The sequence below is a fragment of the Penicillium soppii genome (genome assembly GCF_028829465.1).
Source record: "Penicillium soppii strain IBT 18220 chromosome Unknown utg000005l, whole genome shotgun sequence".
NCBI lineage: Eukaryota > Fungi > Ascomycota > Eurotiomycetes > Eurotiales > Aspergillaceae > Penicillium > Penicillium soppii.
The window spans coordinates 2,538,991-2,562,613 of record NW_026643235.1 but is presented as its reverse complement, the minus strand read 5'-3'; the positions used below and the strand labels follow the sequence as shown (position 1 = coordinate 2,562,613).

The 23,623-nt window shown below is 48.8% G+C and overlaps 13 protein-coding genes across 13 annotated transcripts; 3 read left to right on the top strand and 10 right to left on the bottom strand.

The window, feature by feature from the left end:
- Nucleotides 1–209: 209 nt before the first annotated feature.
- N7529_006412 (uncharacterized protein) lies at nucleotides 210–923 on the bottom strand (the record flags this gene model as incomplete). Its single annotated transcript, XM_057241939.1, has 2 exons — nucleotides 210–609; nucleotides 721–923. The coding sequence occupies 2 exons, from the start codon at nucleotides 921–923 to the stop codon at nucleotides 210–212; spliced, it is 603 nt and encodes a 200-aa protein (XP_057097298.1).
- Nucleotides 924–1,139: 216 nt separating this feature from the next.
- N7529_006411 (fumarylacetoacetate hydrolase family protein) lies at nucleotides 1,140–2,025 on the bottom strand (the record flags this gene model as incomplete). The annotated part of the gene is made up of 3 exons (XM_057241938.1): nucleotides 1,140–1,567; nucleotides 1,657–1,868; nucleotides 1,970–2,025. The coding sequence occupies 3 exons, from the start codon at nucleotides 2,023–2,025 to the stop codon at nucleotides 1,140–1,142; spliced, it is 696 nt and encodes a 231-aa protein (XP_057097297.1).
- An 804-nt stretch (nucleotides 2,026–2,829) lies between these two features.
- On the bottom strand, nucleotides 2,830–3,192 carry N7529_006410 (uncharacterized protein; the record flags this gene model as incomplete). Its single annotated transcript, XM_057241937.1, has 1 exon — nucleotides 2,830–3,192. The coding sequence occupies one exon, from the start codon at nucleotides 3,190–3,192 to the stop codon at nucleotides 2,830–2,832; it is 363 nt and encodes a 120-aa protein (XP_057097296.1).
- Nucleotides 3,193–4,008: 816 nt separating this feature from the next.
- Nucleotides 4,009–5,499, bottom strand: tif1 (putative eukaryotic translation initiation factor 4; the record flags this gene model as incomplete). Its single annotated transcript, XM_057241936.1, has 4 exons — nucleotides 4,009–5,021; nucleotides 5,083–5,151; nucleotides 5,237–5,311; nucleotides 5,466–5,499. 4 exons carry the CDS (start codon nucleotides 5,497–5,499, stop codon nucleotides 4,009–4,011), a joined length of 1,191 nt encoding a protein of 396 aa, XP_057097295.1.
- Nucleotides 5,500–6,034: 535 nt separating this feature from the next.
- Nucleotides 6,035–7,622, top strand: N7529_006408 (putative F-box and JmjC domain protein; the record flags this gene model as incomplete). Its single annotated transcript, XM_057241935.1, has 2 exons — nucleotides 6,035–6,318; nucleotides 6,431–7,622. 2 exons carry the CDS (start codon nucleotides 6,035–6,037, stop codon nucleotides 7,620–7,622), a joined length of 1,476 nt encoding a protein of 491 aa, XP_057097294.1.
- Nucleotides 7,623–7,932: 310 nt separating this feature from the next.
- On the bottom strand, nucleotides 7,933–8,529 carry N7529_006407 (low-affinity Cu transporter; the record flags this gene model as incomplete). Its single annotated transcript, XM_057241934.1, has 2 exons — nucleotides 7,933–8,168; nucleotides 8,325–8,529. The coding sequence occupies 2 exons, from the start codon at nucleotides 8,527–8,529 to the stop codon at nucleotides 7,933–7,935; spliced, it is 441 nt and encodes a 146-aa protein (XP_057097293.1).
- A 486-nt stretch (nucleotides 8,530–9,015) lies between these two features.
- N7529_006406 (chromatin modification-related protein EAF6/MEAF6) lies at nucleotides 9,016–9,932 on the top strand (the record flags this gene model as incomplete). Its single annotated transcript, XM_057241933.1, has 3 exons — nucleotides 9,016–9,204; nucleotides 9,343–9,570; nucleotides 9,660–9,932. 3 exons carry the CDS (start codon nucleotides 9,016–9,018, stop codon nucleotides 9,930–9,932), a joined length of 690 nt encoding a protein of 229 aa, XP_057097292.1.
- Nucleotides 9,933–10,281: 349 nt separating this feature from the next.
- ams1 (alpha-mannosidase) lies at nucleotides 10,282–13,606 on the bottom strand (the record flags this gene model as incomplete). Its single annotated transcript, XM_057241932.1, has 2 exons — nucleotides 10,282–10,909; nucleotides 10,959–13,606. 2 exons carry the CDS (start codon nucleotides 13,604–13,606, stop codon nucleotides 10,282–10,284), a joined length of 3,276 nt encoding a protein of 1,091 aa, XP_057097291.1.
- A 255-nt stretch (nucleotides 13,607–13,861) lies between these two features.
- N7529_006404 (Transferase) lies at nucleotides 13,862–15,238 on the bottom strand (the record flags this gene model as incomplete). The annotated part of the gene is made up of 1 exon (XM_057241931.1): nucleotides 13,862–15,238. One exon carries the CDS (start codon nucleotides 15,236–15,238, stop codon nucleotides 13,862–13,864), a length of 1,377 nt encoding a protein of 458 aa, XP_057097290.1.
- A 912-nt stretch (nucleotides 15,239–16,150) lies between these two features.
- On the bottom strand, nucleotides 16,151–17,482 carry N7529_006403 (uncharacterized protein; the record flags this gene model as incomplete). The annotated part of the gene is made up of 4 exons (XM_057241930.1): nucleotides 16,151–16,649; nucleotides 16,705–17,072; nucleotides 17,119–17,223; nucleotides 17,273–17,482. Coding segments are annotated over 4 exons (1,182 nt in total), but the record flags the coding sequence as incomplete, so codon positions are not given.
- Nucleotides 17,483–17,902: 420 nt separating this feature from the next.
- Nucleotides 17,903–19,740, top strand: N7529_006402 (uncharacterized protein; the record flags this gene model as incomplete). Its single annotated transcript, XM_057241929.1, has 6 exons — nucleotides 17,903–18,040; nucleotides 18,088–18,158; nucleotides 18,208–18,404; nucleotides 18,455–18,829; nucleotides 18,884–19,221; nucleotides 19,279–19,740. The coding sequence occupies 6 exons, from the start codon at nucleotides 17,903–17,905 to the stop codon at nucleotides 19,738–19,740; spliced, it is 1,581 nt and encodes a 526-aa protein (XP_057097288.1).
- A 306-nt stretch (nucleotides 19,741–20,046) lies between these two features.
- On the bottom strand, nucleotides 20,047–20,940 carry N7529_006401 (uncharacterized protein; the record flags this gene model as incomplete). Its single annotated transcript, XM_057241928.1, has 2 exons — nucleotides 20,047–20,402; nucleotides 20,892–20,940. The coding sequence occupies 2 exons, from the start codon at nucleotides 20,938–20,940 to the stop codon at nucleotides 20,047–20,049; spliced, it is 405 nt and encodes a 134-aa protein (XP_057097287.1).
- An 864-nt stretch (nucleotides 20,941–21,804) lies between these two features.
- On the bottom strand, nucleotides 21,805–23,170 carry N7529_006400 (Peptidoglycan-binding Lysin subgroup; the record flags this gene model as incomplete). The annotated part of the gene is made up of 3 exons (XM_057241927.1): nucleotides 21,805–22,849; nucleotides 22,904–23,073; nucleotides 23,153–23,170. The coding sequence occupies 3 exons, from the start codon at nucleotides 23,168–23,170 to the stop codon at nucleotides 21,805–21,807; spliced, it is 1,233 nt and encodes a 410-aa protein (XP_057097286.1).
- Nucleotides 23,171–23,623: the final 453 nt, after the last annotated feature.

Below are 23,623 nucleotides of genomic sequence, written 5' to 3'. Positions count from 1 at the left end.
GAGATATCAAAGTCTTGGCAAATGTATGAGTTGGCGACAATACAGTTCAGTGTTTTGTTCTATCTCACTCTTTTCTTCCGTTTTGTTTTCATTTTTTTTTTTCAGCGAATATATTGATGGAATAGGTTTATCTGATAAATGTACTTAAATAGTCTAGTTTTGGCGCCTGTCATCCTTCGAGCTAATGTACTTTGTGTGCTCGCTAGATGTCACCTTCTCAAGTCAATCGATGCCGAAGCTCCATTCACTTCAGGCACAGCAACAAAAGTGAGCACCTTAGCTAGCACAAACAGTCCATAGGCGTGCATATCAGCCATCATATTCGGGAAGCCGCGGGTGATGGCAAAATTGAGCAGTTTCTGGTACACAAAAGCAATTGCCACGACAATGCCTCGAACCGGGGTAGGACAGATCTCCAACACCGTCAAAGAGAACACTGGTGCCCAGCCAAATCCATATCTAACAGCGAAGAAGCAGATCGCAACTATCGCAACCCAGGCGGCTGCCGAGGGTTCACCCGATCCAGACAAATCAGCAACCCCGAGATAAACTCCAAGGTAGCATAGGCAAAGAACATTGATTGTGGAGCCTGCCAACTCGCAGCACGTTCTATGGGGAAGTGGTTGGTAAGTTCGATTATATCAGTGTCCGCCCATAGATCTACCATTGATTTGGACTGAGATGAACGAAGCTGACTCTGGAAACATTCAGGTCACACACACATCATTGAGGAAGGTCCATACAAGGAAAGAGGCGTTTAAGGAGCCGCCGTGTCTTGAGGTTGATGATCTAGCTTGGTTGAAGAGTTTGCGGACGTCATTGACCGATGGGGAATACCATTTTTTGATGGTACTGGCCGCGACGCCTGTACGATTGGTGATGTCAGACCGTTTTGATTTTGGAGTCTTGCCTTTCGGGCTCATAAACGCTGTTGTATATCAATACCCTGCCTGGTATTGCTATCTCTGCATAAGAAGCGAAGCCCAAGCATTCCCCTTGGTAGGCCGACAGCCCAGTTGTTGCAATGAATTTGGTGTTGGTAGAAAACATCTGCTTTGATACCATAATGGTCATATAAACATATACAAGTCTAAAGCCTTTTGTCAAAATATATACGCAGAGCCAGCCCAAAGATCTATTTAAGTCTCCTTGAACTCATACCGGCCTTCCCGATCCTGCACCTCAACCTCAATTCTACCCTCCTCGATTTCCTTGCCGTTGACCTCAATAGTGGCACGCATAATATCGCCGGCTTTAACCTGACCAACACCCTTCGGCGTACCAGTAAGGACAATGTCACCCTTCTCCAGGGTCATGACGCGGGAGATCTGAGCCAGCTGCTGGGGAATGCGGTATAGCATGAGGCTGGTGGAGTCAGCCTGGCGCTCAGTCTGGCCGACACGCAGGCGCAGGAATGCGTCGTGCGGGTTGGGGATGCGCGACTTGGCGATCTCTTGCGAAATAGGCAGGAAGGTGTCGAAGCCCTTGGCAATGGACCAAGGAAGACCCTTTTTCTTTGCCTCTTCTTGCACGTTGCGGGCCGTCATATCAATGGCGAGGACATAGCCTGTTTACCGCAATGGGATTCTGGTTAGCATTTGCTGATCCAAGCTCATATATTTCTGGCATTCAGGTCCAAAATCCAGCACTACTCACTATGGATAGCGTCCAGCGCACTCTTCTCGTCATTGGGATCCAAATCGCGCACTGTCTTGCCCATCACCAGGCCCAATTCGACTTCATAGTGCAGGCTAACGCCCTTGGGGCGCAGGACGGGTCCAGAGCCTGGAGCGAGGATAGAGGAGGCGGGCTTGAGGAAGAAGAACGGTTGCTTGGGGGCTGTATTGTTCAGCTCGGTGATGTGATCGCTAAATTAAACCATGTGGTCAGTAATTGTGGCCGAAAAAGAGAAACAACATCCATCGCCGCTCTCGGAACACTTCGAGCGCGGGGAGACAAGGGGACTTACGCATAGTTGCGGCCGATGCACATGACCTTACGGCAATTGGCGCGGATGGATGCCATTTTGAGGACTGAATGTATGCGATTGACCGTGAAAGGGAATTGAGGAAGAAGAAGTGGAATTGGGAGGGTAATCGGGGTCCGGGAGCTCTCCGATTATGCGGAGAACTAGTCATCGCGGGTCTCTGCGCCGACCGCTTGTATATTTATCCACTGCTTTTGGTATGCGTAGAGCTTTGACAACATAAATACAACAAAAAGTGTTGGAAATATCGTAATATTTATAGACACTGGTCACTGTGAGACTCAATTTGAAGCTCTGTGAATCATTTGCTATCTAGGTACATAAGTACGAAGATTCTATACAATATACCTTGGTGAGATCCGAACTGACTAAACGAACCCATCTTGTCAGCATAAAATAGAAGAAAAATAACAAGCCACAGTCTCAGTTTCGGGAAAATCGCACTCATTTAACAGCCTTCGATTAGCATTGACAGTTTTTCAAGCAACTGGGCTTCCCATCGTCTCGGCTCAGTTGGCCGAGCATCGGAAAGCCACCCGAACCCAATGTCTACATCGTAACTCCATAGAGTGAAATCAATCAAGAAATAGTCGATATTGACCTCAGAGACAAGAACATTCCTACCTTTTTTTCTACTTGGAACAAGAAGCTAGAGAAATGGCCCAGGTGGGACGTCAAAGCACACTCATTATGGCTAGTATACCAACAATATATACATACTTCTTAGACGGATCACGATTCTAACAAGATTTGATTTCAATACCATGTACCTCGCTGTATGCATTGAACTTTGCCTCCAAACATTTCCCCGCAAATAGCACACAATCCCCAATGTCACTTCTTCAAGGAGTGTTGGCTTCGGCGATATTCTCCTCAGCTAAGGGCAGCTTCGCCATATAGATCATCAAGTGAACGAGAATCCGCAAACTATTCCATGAAAACCGAGGACCGCAAAATTTTCGAGTCAAGTGGCGACGGTCTACATCGCTGTCGCACCCGTGGATAAGGGATTCAATGCAGAAGCGGCCGTTGCCAGAGATATCAAGGTTCAGCCGGGAGAACCATCTCTCTTGTTTGTCATGGAACTGGACCGCTAAAGAGAAATAGTCACAGGGAGAGCGACCTGCTTGGCACATGCTCAAGATATTGATGACCTTAAGAAGCGAGAGCCTCAGCCTTTCGATGTTGGTGCTAGTGTAGGTCATGGTCACTATGTCAGGGCGTTGACTGGCCACACGAAGGATTCATTTCAGCTGCATGACATCATGTTCGAGTCGTTCGGAGTTTCGTGTCAAGGTGCCAATGATGGAGCCCCGCTGATGAGGATTGATAGGAGACATCATTCTGTTGATTTTAGTGGTTTTGTTGGTTTGAGGCATGGTGGATGGATTGATAAATGCTTGGCAGAATGGGCCCGATATTGGGAAAGCAACGTGAAAGTGAAGCACAAGGAACCGGGTTGTAGAAGCAAAGGAGCGCACCCATGGACGTACTACATGCTTGGATGCCATGACAAATATGTCTCCCATACGGAATATATTTGAAGTTATATCCTAGATCAGACAGAAAGTGAATGTATTACAATAAAGAAGACTCCCAGTTAGGAAAATACTAAGTTTAAAATCATCCAAGGACAACGTCCTGAGGAACAAGTCACATTTTGGCCCAGTCTATTGATTAAGTACGAGATAAGAGCAGCATCCTTAACCAAGAAGAGCGAGCTAGATACAGACAAGAGAGCAAACAGGAGGAAAATGCATAAGAAATAAGAGAAAACGGAGTGGGAAGAGATAAACGCAAAGACATTTCTTCTCCGTAATTGCAAGACATAGAAACCATAGCAACTGCCAGGGAACATGATAAGGGCGTCGACTCGTCGAATCAACGACTCCTCAACTCAACGTGCGTAGCACAACCCCGACCATCTTCCCATTTAAGCTGCAGGCGGAAACGCAGAAAGCCACTTTTTATAGCAAATTCTGCCATCGTAACCGCATCAAGACGTCAAAGGGTTAAGGATTTTAGATGAGGTCAGCAACGTTCATGGGCATCTCCTCGACCTGGGTGGAGTAGAACTGCTCGATCTCGCGGAGCATGCGAACATCGTCAGCGGTGACGAAGTTGATGGCAACACCCTTACGACCGAAACGACCACCACGACCGATACGGTGAATGTAGTTCTCGCGGTTGGCGGGGAGATCGTAGTTGATAACCAGGGAGACCTGCTGGACATCGATACCACGGGCAAGCAGATCGGTGGCGATCAGGACACGGGAAGAACCGGAACGGAACTCCTTCATGATAACATCACGCTGGCCCTGCTCCATGTCACCGTGCATAGCGGAGACAGTGAAGTCACGAGCAGTGAGCTTGTCGGTGAGCCAGTCGACCTTTCGGCGAGTGTTGCAGAAGATAACGGCCTGGGTGATGGTGACGGTCTCGTAGAGATCGGACAGGGTGTCGAGCTTCCACTCTTCCTTCTCAACAGCGATGTAGAACTGCTTAATACCCTCAAGGGTAAGTTCCTGCTTCTTGACAAGGATACGGACGGGGTCGCGCATGAACTTGGTGGTGACCTCGAGGACATCCTGGGGCATGGTGGCGGAGAGCAGGGTGACCTGGGTAGACTGGGGGAGGAGCTGGAAGATGTCGTAGATCTGCTCGGTGAAACCACGGGACAGCATCTCATCGGCCTCGTCGAGGATGAAGAGCTTCATGGCGGTGGTAGAAAGGACACGGCGCTGGATCATGTCGTGGACACGGCCGGGGGTACCGACAACGATCTGAGGACCGGCACGGAGAGCGGTCATGTCCTCACGGACGTTGGTACCACCGATACAGGCGTGGCAGTCGAGGGACATGAAGTCACCGATGGCGACAACGACCTTCTGGATCTGCTGGGCCAACTCACGGGTGGGAGCGAGGATGAGAGCCTGGCAAGCCTTGACCTCGGGGTCGATCTTCTGCAGAGCAGAGATGGAGAAGGTAGCGGTCTTACCGGTACCGGACTGAGCCTGGGCGATAACATCGTTACCTGACCATAGAGCGTTAGGCGCAAATTTTTCAAATTGATTTGAAAACGGAGCAAAACTCACCCTTGATGATGGGCATGATAGCACGCTGCTGGATGGCGGAGGGACGCTCGAAACCGTAAGCGTAGACACCTGGGTATCACATCGTCAGTTTTTTTTTTTTTCTCCCACTTTTCCCACGAACCCCGCCTGATAAGGCGAAAGGAGGGTCACATACCGCGAAGCAGCTCGGGCTTCAAGTCCATGGAGTCGAAGGAGTCAGTGACCTCATCGTAGTTGGACTCGATCTGTCCTGTTGGGAGTGAAAAAAGTTAAGTTAGCCGCTGATGTCTTTCATCTGCCAACGCCACCATGACCAACACCACATGCGATGACGGTCGCGAGGTCATCCAGTGAGGATATTGGCGGAGGACGCGATCAAAAGTCGATGGGAGTGTAGCACATACCCTCAGGAAGATCCTCAAGGCCTTTGTCACCCATGTTGGCGGTTTGGTAGAGGAGATCACAGGCGTCGCTGCGATCGAGGTGGGGTTGAGAGGTTTAGCGAACTAAGGAGAGTTCGCTGAGTTGGAAAAATAGACTTCTAGCACCACAAGACTCTTTATAAAGAGTCTTTTTACTGGATACTAGGGAATGTGAAAAATATGGTTGTATGTGAAATTCACAAATGAGGTGGGAGAAGGAAGAGAGGGAAAGGAAAAAATCGAATTGGCCACACTGCGGCGCCATTTGCTACAGCTTTTTTTTTTACGGGGCATTATCTCACCGCCTTCTGCATTGGGGGTGGCCCAGCCCAAGCGAGTTTAGATGTGGGCAATCAACATCTAAACACTTCCTTCAAGGACTTGGATTAATTATTCCGGACGGTTGAAGTGGTGCATTATATTGCTCACTCGAATTATACGAGTTCTATCAGTTCAATCTCCCCCTTTTCCCATTAATTTGGTGAAATATTGTTCGGTTTAGGCTGATCAATCCACCGAAATTCTTTTGAAGCCCTAAAACTGCCCGGATCATGCCTGATATAACATCGTTACCCAGTCATCCTCAACATGACTCAGAGGTGACAAAAGAGGCAATTCCTTCTCATCCACTAGGTGTCAAACCTAGTGGGAATGCTTTGCTGGCGACTTGGAGTCTTCGCGATGCCACAGGGACTTTTCAGCATTTACCAGATGAACTAATCCTGATACTACTGGAATACCTTGATGGACCTAGCCTGTTGAGTTTCGGGCGAACATGCAAGGCTTTTTATGCGTTTACTCGGGCAGAGGAATTGTGGAAGGCACTGTTCGTTCGGTAAGCTGCAACCCATTTAAACATATGTAGTTTCCAAGGTTCCCTGGTCATATATTATAATATAACACCGATTGAATCAACGCAAACAGGCCTTTACTAACTTGCGCTGCAGCGATCCAAGAGAAGACTTCACTTGGAGAGGAACATGGCGGTCGACATACCTCAACATCCCCGCAACTAAAGTGCCAGTCGTGGACTGCTCCCAGCTGTTCTCTGATTCTCTGTATCGACCTTTTAACTGTGCGCACATCTCATTGGACCCGTATGTCTCCAAGATCCCGGCGCGGAATCAGATTGCACGTTTCACAGACCTCACACCGGAGGAATTCCAAGCCAACTGGACCGACAAACCATTCATCTTGACCGAGCCCGTCAAGGCATGGCCGGCATACAAGAACTGGTCCTTCGGATCATTGATCGCACGATATGGGACAACAAAATTCCGAGCCGAGGCTGTGGATTGGGCGATGCGCACCTACGGTGACTACATGGCAGACAATTCCGACGAGAGTCCGCTTTACTTGTTTGACCGATCCTTTGTTTCGAAGATGGGGCTATCAGTTGGATCCCCCGACACCACACCAGATGCATCATACTGGCCGCCATCTTGCTTCGCCGAAGACTTCTTTTCGGTGCTTGGTGACGACCGCCCAGATCACCAGTGGCTGATCATCGGACCTGAGAGGTCTGGGAGCAAATTCCACAAAGATCCGAATGCTACAAGCGCCTGGAACGCTGTGTTGCGGGGCCCAAAGTACTGGATCATGTTCCCCTCCAGCACGAAACAGCCGCCTCCCCCAGGTGTCTTTGTGTCGGATGACCAGAGTGAGGTGACTTCGCCGCTCAGCATCGCCGAATGGTTATTGGGATTCCATGCCGAAGCACGCAGGACTGTCGGCTGCGTGGAGGGAATCTGTGGCGAGGGTGAGATTCTGCATGTTCCGTCTGGTTGGTGGCATTTGGTAGTGAACTTTGAGCCTTCGATCGCCATCACACAGAACTTTATTCCGCGGGGCCACTTGAGTGCTGCATTAGACTTCTTGTCTAATAAGCCTGACCAGGTATCTGGATTCAGGAAGAATGTCGCTGACCCGCTTGAGCGTTTCTTGGCCGGCATGCGCGAGTCATATCCCGACATGTTGGAACAGGCCTGGGAAGAGTTGCAGAAGAAGGGCGAAGGCAAGAAGCGCAAATGGGAGGATATTGTCCATGGAAAAACCGAGGATACCACCAATGGACAGGAAACCGCAGGTGGCTTCAGCTTTGGATTTGGAGATGACGGGAGTGACGTTGAGGTCCCGTGAGCTCTTACTGCAAATTGGAGAGACTGATGAAACCAAATCATTATGAGGCTATTGAGTCTATATTTCGGCGCTGTTCTCCACCAAAGCAATTAAGACCGACGACTTGAATCTGACCGAATCCCCAATCCTTGCACTCCACGCCCGCGCGCCTGGAAACCAATCAAAACCAATCAATACCCAGAGATGTATTATTCAGTGGCACGCAATCGTTTTGCTAGCTGAGGTTCCCTCGGAGAAAGCCAGGTATCCAACAAACGCACCCACTGCAACTGCAATCATGACCGGGCCATTATAAGTCATGAAAAGAAGCCTAAAACAAAAAGTCAATAACCTTGGGTGCTTCAATGAGGTTGAAGAGAACCACGCACATGATGAAGAAGCTATAAAAGACCTGTATGGCATAAAATGCCGCCATGGTCACCTTTCCCTTGCGCGCCAGCGCTGCTCTGTTATCCCTTCCTACAAGCAGTGGTGAGCTTTCGTTGTGAGTGTGATGGATAGCGTCCGCCAGGCCGGTGGCAATGATAGGGTTGGCGATCTCATTGTCTGCAGAGAGGCAAGACATCAATGAGAAGCTTGCTCAACCAGAGTATACCACTCTCCCATCACGTCCCCGATATCAAGTGGCGAACATCCCAGGTAGAACTGAGAATGTACCATTTTTGATGCGTACCCAAACCCACGGAAAAGAGTAGCACTTACCACCTGTATTGGCCGCAGAGCCCACGAAGGCACTCAGCCGCTGCGCATGTGCAGTTTCGTACTTCCGAGTCATTGATCGTATACCCTCGTAGCCCGCAGTAAGAATGACAATAGCCACAAGGGAGAAGAAGAAGGAGACAGGGCCGGTGATACGCCAGCTGCGGAAGATGATGCACAGGTTCTCAGAGGACCAGTTGAAAAGCATCTGTTGGTTCAAAGCTTGAATATTAGCGTGATTTGTACTACGATGGATCCGAGATGTAGAACTATATCCTCACGTTCATACTGCATTGCCCTCCCATATCCATATCACCATGGTCCATCCCGCCATGGCCCATATCACCGTGGCCCATAGCCATATGCATCGAGTGGTCCATCTTGAACAATAGGTAACAAATCAGCAACAAAGAGCACAGCAGGAAACGATATTGCCTCGATCGAACTTCAAGTGCAATATAATCGCAAAAGTGCAAGATGATACGCGGAACAACAAACAACATCGCTGACGACAAGAGGGGAATGCAAACATTCCAAACATCGATATCCCGGCTGGAACTCCCCCGATTTCCCAAACGCGGTCATTAATTGCCAAGTGCCGAGCTTCCACGCCACTTACAATTCGTCAATTCTGCACATGCGACCGGCCTACACGGCGTGAGATATTTGCCTCACTGCGATCTCATATCGTCCAATGGCCGACACCGCACCGGCTCAAGCCGCACCCGCGACCGGAGCTGCGCCCGCACCCAGCGCAACAGCAGGGGCCTCGAATGCGCCTGCTGATCAAAATGCCGCGAGTCGCGGGCTACCATATTACGAGAAACTGCGACGCGAGCTGAGAGACACACTACAGAAAAAACGCTTAATGGACAAGAGCATGGTGAGTGGGCAATGTCACGTTCTTGCAATGGATAGGACGTGATTTCTTCGCTGCATTTGATTCATTTCTGTGCGCGAAGATCAGATGATGATTCGCTGCGATGCATAATTGGAATGCGCTGCTAACATGCCTCTGCAGTCCCAACTTGAAGATCAAATCTTCCGCTTTGAACAATCATACCTGGAAGAAACCACGGCCGGAAACATCATCAAGGGCTTCGACAACTACATCAAAGGCTCAGCAAGCGGGTCGAGCCTCGGAGCCTCCGGGCTGGGACTGGGCGGCGGCGTCGCAGGGTCAAGGCGAAAGGCGGCAGTCACGGAATCGGATCGAGTTTTCTCGCGGAGCTCAGCGAGCTACATGATGGTATGTTCAAAGACAAGAAGATCACGAAACGCGCTCACGTGTGTGACGCATATCTTAAACTAACGCTAACAATAATTTCTGTATTGCAGGACTCTCCTGGTCCCTCATCCGCACAAACGACACCATCACATGCAGCCACGCCGATATCCACGCCTGGTGGAAATATGTCGATGAAGGGTGCGATCGATCCGATGTCTGCATCTATTTCTGGCAATGGAATGAGGAGTTCGAACGGGTCGTCCAAGAACAAGAAGAAAGCAGGCGGCGGGTCGAAGAATACGAAGGGCAAGAACACAGAAGAGCTTTCTGATGAAGACAAACCTTCTGTGAAGCGGTTGAAGATTAGTTACGGAAGAGATTGAGTGGCTGATAACCGTGTTGTTCTGCATCTGCTTTACTCTTGTCGAGTCTGGAGTTGGTTGGTTTGCTTTTCTATATGGCTTCTAGGAGGAGTCATGGGCGTTGAGGGAAATATGGAGTGGGATCCATCTGAGCTTCTCCCACTGATGCGATATCATGTACATCACGAATTTATACAGACTGCAGCAGTTGTCGCATGCCACCTTTCTTTTCATTGTTTTGTGTGAATGCGTGCTAGTTACAGAGTTCTATAGCGATTACTTGGACCTTGGCCGATTTCAAGTGGCCGTGTGCAAAGGGTCAGCTATAGTAATGAAAACAATCATCATTGAAAATATGTGCTGTCCACAATCAGAGTTGTAGTCGGAACGTCGCGACCTCAAAAGCCCTCAATTCAATCTTGATAGTCGAGCCACCATCAACAGACTCGATATCTAGACCAGAATGTTCATCATCCTCAAGGATATTACACTTGAAAGCGCTCTTGACTGGTAGTGAAGTCTCAATAGAGCCACGAGCCTTGCCGCCCAGCGACTCATAAACGCGAATGATAACACTCTTGCCAGGACGAGTAGAAACCCCATCATAAGAAACGTCATGATCATCCTCGCCGCGCTTAATAACATCCAGAATCAAAGATGGAGCACCCTTAATGGACAATGTCTTGAATATAGCATTGGCTGCCAATGCCTTGGGGCCGGCTTTTTCAGCAACAAGCGGATTATTGAAGTTAAAGCCAGCGCGGACTGTCCGGTCATCGAGAGCGCCGGCATGAGGGAGGATCGCGTAGCGAATGTTGTGGCGCCCCATATCCGCGTGGGCGTCTGGGGCCTTGGGCGCACGGAGAAGCGAAAGGCGCATCAGATTACCGCATGTCGCGAAGCCGTACTTGGAGTCATTGAGGATGGAAACTCCGTATCCGTTCTCGGAGAGATCTGCCCATTTGTGGCAGCAGACTTCAAACTTGGCCATGTCCCAGCTATTGAATTTTTAGTATGTACCATATCTGGCCTGGGTGATTTAATTACCTTGTGTTGTAATGGGTTGGGCGCTTGATGAGGCCATACTGAGTTTCATAGGATGCTTCAGTGTTGACGATATCGACAGGGAATTCAACCTTGAGGAACTTCATCGTCTCCTGCCATTCAACCTCGCTCTCTAGTTCCACATAAGATGGCTCATCAGAGGTAGATGCCGATAGGCTGATTGTTGTTTTGACCCAACTCTTGTCGCTGATCTTTGTCTCGGTCATGACACTTACTCGGTGAGGGTCATTCTCCACGATGGTTGTCTTTCCGCTAGGCAATTCTTTTCGCGATTCGAGGTGGAATACTTCGACGTCCCATGCTTGCCAGTACAGGGGCTTGTCGTCGAAGATGACCAACTGTCCAGCCTTGCGATCTTTCGCGACGACTTCTCTATCGGCAGCCACATCGTAAAGAGAGGTTATGACGCCATCCTCGACCTCAACCCTGAGCTTACCATTGTCCAAGCGGAAGACACCAGACTTCACCTCAGACACAGTAGCTGCACTGGTGGTTTTGAAGTCAGCTTGCCGACATTGCATGACTCCAGTTGATCCGTCAGCTACAGCATATTTAGATGCGTTCGAGGAGAGCGCGAAAGGAATCCGGACGATCTCAGACCGAGGCCATGGCAACGTATTTAGCGCAATCAAATCCCCACTAGTAGCATGGCCTGTGATTCCCAAAGCTTCCAGGGCATCCTGTCGCAGCTTGGTACCAATGTTGAAGATCTCGGCATACAATTTGTCTGAGTCGTCATAGCACATCTCGATAGAGCTTCCTGGCAAGCAATCATGGAACTGGCAAAGTAGAGTTCCTTCCCACATTTGATCAATCTCCTTTTTGGGATACTGATATCCACCTTTAGCGGCATGGACAGTAGCAAATGTGGCGAGAAGCTCGATCTCACGTAGAAGGAATTCGGACTTGCGGTTATTGCGCTTGTTGTTGGCCTGGGTCGTGTATGTGCCCCGGTGCAATTCGAAGTAGAGCTCGCCATACCAAGTAGCAAACTCTGTGCCAGAGGCGGCCTTGGACTCTAGCTTTGCGAAGAAGTCATCAACTGACTCGCCCATCGTCACTCGCGGAAGTGAGCCGACCTGATCGCTAAGGCCACGGCAGCGACGGAGCTTCTCAAGATGTCCGAAAGTCGGGCCTCCACCTCCATCGCCCTTTCCGAAAACAAGTAGAGACGACTTTTCCGTGTCGAGAGACTTGTGCTGGGTGACACTGCGCTTGACATCCCCGAAATGCGCCTCGGCCGTGTAGGTCTCCGAAGGAGCCATGTGGCACATCACTTGACTGCCATCAAGTGCAACCCACTGGAAAGTCGTGTGCGGGAAGTTGTTGATGTTGTTCCAGCTGAGCTTCTGAGTGAAAAAACGCGGCATGCCAGCCAGGCGGGATATCTGAGGGATCTGGGTAGAATATCCGAATGTGTCTGGCAACCAAAAGGTTGTGCTTCGTTTACCGAAGTTGGCCTCGAAAAATCGCTGTCCGTACAAGAATTGTCTGACGAGTGACTCGCCACTGGGCATGTTTGTATCATGCTCGACCCAGCTTCCGCCAATAGGCTGGAAATTGCCTTTCTTAACCCAGCGCTTGACGCGATCAAACACAGACGGGTAGTACTGCTTGAGCCATTTAAATTGCTGAGCTTGGGAGCAAGCAAAACGGTGCTCGGGGTAGCGTTCCATCAGATCACATTGATTTGACCATGAGCGTGCGACCTTTCGCTTCGTCTCTGCCCAGGGCCACAGCCAACATGTATCAATGTGGCAATGACCGATGGCATAGACAATCGGTTGCGTGTCTGTGTCATAGACAGCCGCCGAATCGACTTTGTCCCCAAGATATTTTCTTGCAATCTTGCGTGCCTCGTTGATAGATTCGTTGCTTCCATTGCCAGCAATAAAGGCATCAATCATGGAATTTGCCACGACATTGGCTTCATGCGCCTCCCATGACTCGCCCGGAAATTCCCGAGCAGCATCTCCAATGATCCAGAAATCATAGTACAGCGCTCTAGCAGCAAGGTTCACAGCCGTGATCCGTGCAGTGCTCAGTGTGAATTGTTTGTCGGGATTTGGTGGCTGAATTGAATCGCCGCCAGGGGCATTGCCAAACATCCCATTGCACGCCATTTCTATGTAGAAAGTGTGTTCCTTGCCATCAAGCCACTCTTTAGGAAGAATGAATTCAGTGCGCTCTCCCCCGCCAGTCAGGCCCTGCAGCGGCTGACCATCCTCTGTCCACACCAGTCCCTCATTGTTGGCATCCCAATGAAACTCCAAATGTTCATATTGAAGCATATTCTTAGGGACTGTGAGGTGAATGCGGAACCAATGGGTTGACCAGCTAGGGCCAAACGAGGCGCCTATGTGGGTTGGTTTGAACTCGTGGGAGGTTGCATCTTCGAAGGTCGGTCGCTGCAGATCCGGAACCGAATAAACAGAAAGCTTGACATGGTCTTCATCAGAGTTTGTCGCTTCGTAGTACTTCGAAATGAGATTCTGGCCCTCATACTGGCCATCTGATGTAAACTGCTTGAGTCGATCGGTATAGATCTTGTTGATGCGTTGACCGACCGGGCGCTCAGCTAGCTGGGGTATAGCTGGGGGAGCGGGGCGAAAGGGAAGTTCCCCACCCATGATGACGAAGTCAAATGGCTTGGTTTAAATAAAAACAATATATACTTGAGAAAATAATCTCAAGTAATGATACATAGATCTTTGAAAGTCGAATAGTGAAGCAAGTGAAATAAGTGGAAGCTGAAGAAGGGCGAGAGATTCCCAAATGCGGAGTGACGAAATGCGGAGAATGTAGCTGTGGATTGCAACCCTCCACATCTACCCGTGACCATATGTAAACAATTCTTCATTTACTCTGTAGTATACAGTATTTTATCACCCAATATGTGTGGCATACTTGGTAAACTCCTCGTCTGCCTTGAATCCATCCCAATCTTCATCTCTCAGACAAATAGCAGCTTGCAACTCACCCGCTGGCGATCGAGGCATTAAATACCCCAATCCTTCAAAAGGAGTAAAATGCGGCCGCCGAACAGCTTCCGGCTTTCCTAGCCCGAGGCCAAAATCAAGTTCGTAGCAACTAATACGTGACCACGAACTTAGCATAAAATCCGATGAAACATCAACCGAAGCAGTAATTGAAGCCTTGGTTCGATCATGAGAGCGACTGAGGAATGTAGCGAGGGCACTTGTATTAAATGCCAAGTCATTGTTCTTGGGATCGAGCTGGGATCGAATTTGTGCTGCAACAATGCCCAATGGCTCTTCTGATATTTGCCGGATTGTGCCTGTGTTGTATGTCATGGCCTGAACGAGACCGGGGTAGGCTTTTGGCATGCCAAGGCGCTGTCGGACATCAACGGCACGTGCAAGCATTGACTTAGAGGTTGCCCCCAGACGCGAAGCTCGAGCCCGTGCAATGCACTGCCAGATAAAAGCGCTGATCGCATCATCTGTGGAGATAAAGGTTGTGGATGGCGGGAGTGTCTTGGTAGCTAATGACTTCAAGGCATTGAGCTGCGTTGCAGACAATTCAATGTAGGCCCAAGTCGACTGTGGTGGTACTACGGGATCCGAGGCAGTATCACTGTTGCTTGGTGGGGGTTTCACAATTTGATGGGCGAGCTCAGGGCCCGGGGTGTATGAGTCGTCCAGTAAAGGAATGGCACGACTCCGGTTCATGTTCCCGATAGTGAGCTCCTCGTTGGTGAATGGTTCATTTTTGCATGCCTTAGATAATAAACGCATAATAAAGTCGTGGCCAGTCATGTCCATAACATTGTGTTGAGTGACAGTGGTGAGCATCAGACCGCCCTCAATGAAATTCGCCTGGACACAAAAGACCAACGCTGACTCCGATGTGATACTCGGCGGGTTATCCGGGAGATTGAGAGTTGTGCAAGGAGCAATGACGTTTTCGTCGAACATGGTAAATGGGTAATTGGCTTGACGAAGACTGTTCATTGTCGGGGCTGAAGAGTCAGGTCGTAGATCTTTCACCACGAGCTGGATCTTGTCAAGTGGGGTGATTTTGAAGACACCCGTATGACCATCCCCTGCGCCCTCGTTGACAACTTGGCCAGTAAGCCATGGAAAGCTCTTTGCCAACTGGTCAAGCCCGTTTATCAAGATGTCGATGATGGTATCATGAGAGGACGTGTCGGAAATAGCATACACGGAGCATAATTGCGTGTACAACTTGTAGAGGCCCGGAGTTTGACCGAATACGTCGAGGACGTCATGGTCTAGCATTTTGAAAGAACAATCCCAATCTCGATTTAACATTTGGAATGCTGTCTATTGATCTGGAGATAAACGTCTCTTTTTAAAGGTGGCGGATATAGCCGACTGCGCCCCACTAGTCACTAGGAGTCATCATTGCTCACATTGATGTTATTCACACCGGGTATCAAACACAATGAATATGCCTCGAAATTTCGTTGCTCCAAAATATTAAGTGGATAGATTGATACCGATAGATTAGCGGAAAACTGGGTATGAGCTAGACAAGGCTCAAGATATCTGGGGTACCTACTGCCAATGTGAATACTGTGAAGGTTTTTATCACATTGTGATCTCCAGTCAGAAAATGAGATATTTGGGCGTCAGTCAGTCAGTGGAAGAGATGGGCATCAGTTCTGTAAGAATGCTCCAAGAGCCCCGACGGTCAAGTCCCGAGATAGATGGCACCCGATCATTGGGACCAAGAACTCGAAGTCCAATAGTTCCACGCATCTGAACTGTCGATCGCCTCGAAAGTGGCTCAGCGTGTAGGCATGATGCGGGCAAGGTGGATTATCTAGAAGTACTGGCCATTCAGAGCCTCAGCTGAGCTTCATAGTCTGTCCCGATCTCGGCCACGTAGATCCTGAAGGCACCTACCACTTACCCAAACGGGCGATGAAACAACAATTGGGCCAAACACTTGGACCAGATGTGATCGATATGCCACATCGTAATCTTTTGCAAGGGATGGTTAATGATCCAATAACAAATAGTGTGAACGAGATCGCCATATTTTAGGGCTCCTGAAACCTACGGCAAGATCCTCAAAATGAGCACGCGCGAATGCCGAACGAAAATTATCTAATTGGGTATATAATCACGCATTAAAACTGAGTCTAATATAAGCTTCTCGCAACAACATTAGCGCCATTAATATGATCACCACCTATTGCTTTCTGGATCCACCATCTGAATACTTCGAGCATCACTCCCGTAATGAGTGGAAGTCGAAGCCCTAGTAAGTTCCCCCCCGTATCGAGCCTCATAGTCAATGTTTTGCATGGTGGCATTGTCGCATAGGTTCTTCTTGCTATCCATACGTTCCACGCCGATCGAATCTCTCCGCAATCGGGACTTGGGTGTTGATCCGGGTTTTTGCCCATTGCCACTATCGGATTTCGACCCCGATTGAGATTCCGTATTGGTGTGGCCCGAGACGGACTGCTCGAAAAAGTCCGAGACGGCGCCTGACATCATGCCTGTTTGCAGATCCGCGAGCACGCGTTTAAGTGTTGGGATGCATGTGCAGATGATCGAGGAGCTGAGAATTAATTGGAGCCATATTGTTGGCATTAGGGCATACCATGGTTGATCTAAAGGTTTTGAGTTAAAGAGGGGTTGGAGGGATCGTAAGCCAGCAATAGTCAGGGCTAGGACTCTGTTTCGGGTTAGGTAGGTGTGTTTTGAAGTAGTGGGCATTAAGGCATACTTACAAAACGCGCATCGCAAAGAGGGCGGAGATTTGGTGGCGCTTCCATTGAATGATCTGGACTTGGTGAAGCAGGCTCACTGGGAGTCCGATTATCCCCATATCCAACATCATATGCGCAACTCCGAGAATGATGTATAGCGCATGCTGGTTTATGCATCGATCTGGGCTAGAGATCCACGGCCGAGGTTGATCACATTGTGTTCCGAGCGCAATGAGCGAAGCCACAGACCAAGTAGCGATCAAGCCCAAGACGATCTTGCAGGCCAAAGTTGTTTTCTCAAAAGGCTGCAAAGATAGAACCAGGAGGGCGACGGCGGCTTTCGAAGATCCTAGGACGAGGATGGCCAGCAGCTGACTAGCAAAAGTTGCCTGCATCTTGTTAAATAGTCTATTTTTAGTAATAAGATCTACTCACCTTGCTATATATCCCAAAGGAGACATCGCTTAATGCATGTCGGTGTTTCCCAATGCCATGATAACTAGCTATATTGATGCACACCGTTTGAGGAATAAACAATAACTAGACTGTTAGCCAAACATAAGCAACATTGAACGCAAAATCCACTTACACAGCTCAGAAATACAATTGAATCACTCCATGAGAGTTTTCGCAAAACGCGGATACGGGATATCAAGGCCACTGTTGTCGCGAGAACAGTGATGATAAGTAAAATAGTACTCACGGTTATAACCCAAGCGCCATGATCATCAGCTGTGACGGACAGGAGAGGCGGCAACAGAGTTTCTCCGCTGTGTGACATTGGTGTCAAAAGAAATTTGTCTTATGCACTCGATACAGTGCCTCCCTATATACTAGAAGAGAAGAAGATAACTGACATATGCACAACACAATTCTTCGCCTCAATGGATCGATCATTGGCTCTCTCACACTTAAGGCATACAATTGTGATCATTTCCGCCTGGCCACTAATCCCGGTTTATCCAAGGTTCCACAACCGTACATGCTCCAGCTCCATCTCAAATGCAGACTAGATACTAGTGCTGCAGCATATGTCGATCTCCCCGAGGCGAGCCAAGAACAGGTCTCTGTCACACATTGATCCCTCATGATCCTTGTTGCGTTTTTATTCATGGAATTCCTGCCGCGGTTTTGCTTTTTTTACTTTCTCCGATTTCCCTTGTCGAATTTTGTCAGATCTTCTGTTTCTCGTAAACTGTCATTCTCTTTGTCGATAACAATGGAGCACCATGAGATGCATCCCTTGAAGCGAGGAAGCATAGGAATTGGACAGGCTGCACCTGATCAAATTGCTAATGTATCAAATGCCTATGAGCAGTCAAAAAAGAGCGGTTCCACGGACCAGGCGAAGCCCAAGGTATGATTTCTTAACTCAACTGGAGGCAAGACTGAGACAGTATACAGCGACTCTTCAATTTCACGCAGATCTTCTTCTTCTCGCTTACATATCTGTCGAGCTGGGAGACTCAAGCGCTGTATGTAAGACCTCTCTACTCGAGCCTAAGAAGTATTAATATTGTCTAGAAACTTGAGTGCTGTTCTTACAAATGGCGGCCCTGCGGCTCTGGCTTGGGGGATTGTTATCGTGGTATGCGGTGCAATGGCTCAATCAGCATCACTAGCTGAGATGGCCTCGATGCAACCAATTGCCGGCGCCCAGTATCACTGGACATATTACCTGGCACCTCCAAATCAGAAGAAATTCATTACCTGGATGCAAGGTGCGTTGCTTGTATGATACTACTAGTTAGTTGCTAACACTTCGATGCAGGATGGGTGACCTGGTTTGCATGGATTTCCACACTTGCTGGTGTAGCCAACACCACCGCCACTATGATCCAAGGACTCGCAAGCGTGAACTACCCAGAGTATGAGCCAAAACAGTGGCATCTGACGCTAATAATAATCGGGATGCTTATTGTCGAAGCATTAATGAACATGTATACTTTTTGGCTCATTCCGTGGATTGAGATGCTGGCAGGCATTCTGCATATATGTCTACTCGTTGTCTTCCTGGTGGTCTTTACGACTCTGTCACCTCGTCATACACCAGAATTCGTCTTTCTTCGCACACAAAGTAGCTCGGGTTGGGCAACTTTTCCTGCATGGAACATTGGCTTGCTGACCCCTGTCTGGGGATTTGTTGGTGTGTACAGGCTATTCCCAGGGAAACAGAAACGAAAGATACTAACTATCTCAGGCTTCGATGGTGCAGTACATATGAGTGAAGAAGTACGACGAGCAAAGCAGGCTGTCCCCCGCTCAATTTTCTACACTGTCATCACGAACGGTATTCTGGCCTATGCAATGGTGGTTTGTATGCTCTTTACAATGGGTTCGGTAGAGGAAGCCCAGAAATCCAGCTTTCCCATCATCGAGATCTGCCAACAAGCAACTGGGTCCGTAAAAGCCGCAACAGCAATGGTGAGCGGGCTACTTGTCATTTCGCTCTCGGTCAATCTAGCAAGTATCGCCTCTGTTTCACGGCTGACGTGGGCGTGGGCTCGAGATGGAGCTCTACCCGAGTGGTTCGCATTTGTAGGTATTGCATGCGTAATGCAGTGACACAAAACATTATGCTGACAAGATCGGCAGATCGACCGGAAACATAATGTCCCCATACGTGCTGTTTGGCTTCCCGTACTCGTCGTCATGATTCTAGCGTGTCTGAACATTGCAAGCTCAGCTGCCTTTGGGGCGTTTGTTGCACTTGGCTCTATTGGACTCTTCGTGTCTTATTTCATTGCCATTGCTTGCATGGTACACAATCGTTTTCAAGCAGATGCGGCGCCTCTTGGGAATTGGAATATGGGGGTTATGGGTCTTCCAGTCAATGTCTTTGCTTTGGTGTATAGTGCTTGGGTCACGGTCTGGCTAGCGTTCCCATCTACATTGCCGGTCACTAGGCAAAACATGAACTACGCTGCGCCAATATTTTTTGTCACTACGTTGTTTGCCTTTTTATATTGGTTTATTAAGGGGCGCACTCGTTGGGAGGGATTGAACAAAGAGGTTGTCCGTCTAGTTGTTGAAGGGGGAGAACTGCAGCTGAAATGATTGGTCGGTTTGTCCAAAATGGACTATGTTGACACGTTGGGAGGATAAATTTCATTATAGAATCTTTATAGATGGTCAAGCATGCATGATGTATCAATGAGTTTCCAAAATCAATTTTTTCATTAATGTTGTTAGAGTCCTTGAGAAATTGTTTCATTTAGCGTGATTTTAGATACAATGCTAATTAAAATATCTGCCATGTGTTTACTCTTCATCTATCAAGTACTGGACTCTTTGGAACGGCTTTCTACCAAATGCTTTGATGGAACAAAGTCTGTAAATAAGAAACCTCCAACAGAAAAATACTCAAACGTAGCACTTTCGGAAAAGACGCTTTTTGTCAATTTCTATAAACCCCTGTTGAATCTCTGTCAGATATCTCTCCGCGACAGAAAGTGCACTTGCAATTACCAAGGGACACACTGCATCATAGAATCCATAGACGGGTATAGAGATACACAACGGATAGACGCCGTGCAAGGGTCTTAGCGAGATATCGGCGTTCCCATTGCGGATTTGATGGACCATAAACTCCATCAAAGTTTCACTGTCCCATGCCTCGTGGGCAAGGGTAAAGTATACTGTCGCATAGTAAACTTCGTCGTCGCTTCTGATTTCATATTCGAGAAGAGATGGGCCGCCGAATCGGTAGGAAAACATACCTGGTGGAACCATATTAGTTGTGGAAAGGGCTCTCGGATTAAAATCTGGCCAAAACTGCTGAGGATGAAGTTGCTGGATGATAAATTGGAATGAGTGGCTCCAACTAGTGGCTCGAAGCTGGTCAAATATTACATGCCGAGACGTCGCGATCCGTGCTTCTCAGTTCTTGCCTATTTTCGAGTCTTTGAGGTAAACAAAGGCCTTTCATGTTGATAAGAGACTTCTTAGATTTCGATTATTCCGAAACAATGCCTACGAACTTCGAGAACCAAAGATCAGTGTCAATAAACTCATAAGAAAGTCAAAGAGCGCGAGCCGCATTCCTTGTTCGTTCCTTCGTGATTGCACAATTTGAAAGCCACATGATAAACAAAGCGCTTAGACATTCAATCCCAGACTACTTGAGCGTAAATATTGCATTTAGAAATATTTCAACCCACGGAAGTTGCGCAAGATCCTATACACGCCGTGCAGAGTTGCGTACATACTTCCGCCGGCCGTAGCCCAGGCAGCACCCTGAAAGCGCAAAGAGTTCATCGGTATAGGTCTCTGCTTCTTTGGTCTGTCTGGTCCATTCTCTATTAGTTACCCTCGTAGCAAATCTCATGGAAGATAGGTAGGTACCTGTGACTACCGGCCAGGACCTTAGTGGCAATGTCCCCACTTGTTGGTCAAGTAGTGTTTGGAAGTTGTTTATGGATGACATTTTTCGTGCTGTATTGGTTCAAAATATTTACTTGCGCTTGAGTGGTATTTCCTGTGCTTTCATTGCTTTTCTGTTGTTTTTAAGTGGAACACGAGGAGACTTGTGGCAAATTCGGGTATAGTTTATCTCGACGCATCAGATGATAACCCTGCATAGCTATCACAGTCTAAGGTTCTTGTTTGCTATTTTATTCGTCTCTCCGTTCCGGGTCCTTGGTTTAATGTTTCTATTTGGGCAAGTGTGGCAAATTCAAGCAGTTTTAAGACTATGGACACGTCGAGGCCGCGGATGCCAAAGTTGTGAAATTTTGGCAATAGGCTGAGATCACTCCAGGTAAACGTTGGGAGTATTCTGACCAATAATCGCTGGATCTGGTCACTCACTATCAATGATAGGTAGGGCGCCCAACTTAAGGCTCGTGCTCTATTCGATACGACTAGACTGAACGATGTTTACAAATCTGCCTAGGTAGGAATTGAAAATGCTTCGCTGATGTCATTCGTCGTATAAAAAGGCTATAGATGAAGGCCGGCAACACCCATAGCCGAATTTTTGGAGAGCAAGCTCCCACTATATACAAAAGGCTCTGCCTTAAGGAGAGGTAAGAAGTAAAAATGCTAGATCAACAGATCTTGGGAATAACAAAACGAAATCAGCAAAAGATGCATGACAGTGGATCAATCAAGGGCTTGAAGTTAAGCCTTGACACAGTACTGGTATCCGAGCCACAAATTCGAGCAGGTCTTGTCAAGACCAGTGTTCAAGCTGCGGAGATCAGAGAATGAGATTCCAACAGACTCGGTGACCTTCTTGCAGAAATCACCAGTGGAGACGGTGTAGTACTGTTGGCAGGATGAGTTGGCCTGGGGGTAGATGGGGGCCGATGAGGATGAGCTAGATGCTGCAACAGTGGATGCAGGGATCGACTTGGTGGTCCAAGCAGGGGTGGGAGTGTAGGACTGTGTGACGACGTTCACCTGGGGGGTCTGGGTGGGGACGGCAGCCACAGAGATGGACTCGGTGGGAGCAGCGGAGGGCTCAGCGGGCTGGGCAGTCGAAGAAGGCTGGACGGTCTCAGCGGGGGCGGCGGAAGTCTCGGGCTCAGCGGTCTCAGTGGGCTGCGCGGCAGCGGAAGAAGAGCTGGAGCTGGAGGTAGAAACGTCGCCGGAGTTCTCGCCAAGAAGGACGGACTCGAGGCCGCTGGTGACAGAACCGATGGTGCTCTCAACGCACTCAGTCACATCGCCAGCCCAGCCACTAAGACGGTTGGCGATATCAGAGGCGTAGCAGTGGGTAGCAATACCCTGGCCGAGGTTACCGGAGGAGGCGATGGAACCGGAATTGTAAGTACGAGCGGCTTTGTAGTACCTGGCAGCCGTCTCGCCGGACTGGGCTGCGAAGCACTGCTGAAGACCGTCACCTGCTGAGGTTCCTGCGGTACCGTCCTGGATCATGAGTGTGATCTCATCCTGCGGACAAGGGGTGGTCATGACGCCGTTCTTGTTGCAGGAACCGGCTCCGTCGTGGCTTTGCATGAGACCGGTGTTCTGGACACCGTTGTTGGTGGATTGAACGCGAACACAACCCTTGCTTTCTTGCATAATAATGGCAAGGATAAATCGTTCGTCAACGTCAACGCTGGATGATGCGGCGACTTTCTGAATGGCCAGCTTGATATCATTGGTTTCTGCCTCGGTGTTGTCACATGCTGCGCCTATCAGGATCTGGTTGAGCTGCCAGCTGGGTATAGTTAGGACCAAGCTACTTCCATGCAACAACTTTCGATTGACTTACAGTTCATCAAACGTCTTCCATTGCTCCACAGAAGGCCATCCATCCGAGGCATCGCCGTTACCACCCATGACAGCATACGCGCCAGAGGCGCGACGGTGCAAGTTGTGGTGAGACTGCGAACCATGAGGAATTGCTGCGACGAGAGTCGACAGGCTGCCAGCAGCCAAGATCTATTGCGATATCAGCCATGGTTCGCGGGAGTGGGGATGTGGACCATCGCCATGATGTCAGGGAAATGTAAAGACATACCAATGAAGGAAGGAACATTTTGATATAGAGGGAACGACGAAAGCGAAGCGATGTATATAAAATAAAAAAAAGAACGGATGCGATGGAAGAAGCCCTGCTTGCACGATCGAAAGAAAGAGAGAAAGGGGAGGGCGAAAGTATATATGTACTTCCCAGCTGTGTGCCCTTAAACCGAACCCATCTTTTCTCTTTTTGTGAAATGATCAGTCGAGGCCCGCAGCGCAATCGAATTAGCTTTCAAGGTGGCTGTAAAAGTGGCCCAGTGACGGGCTGAGTTGGCGCCCTCGCGCATTAGCGCAATACTGCAAGGGTTGAAACACCATCCGAGAGGGGAACAGTCTCTTAGTTCAGAGGCGATTGGTCTGTTTCAGATATTGTTTAACCCCTGTGAGCGATTTTCCTTGACTGCATTGGCTCCCCTGAAGTGGGATGGCGTTCATTAATGGGTTCGTTGAGTTCGGTGATTGGTTC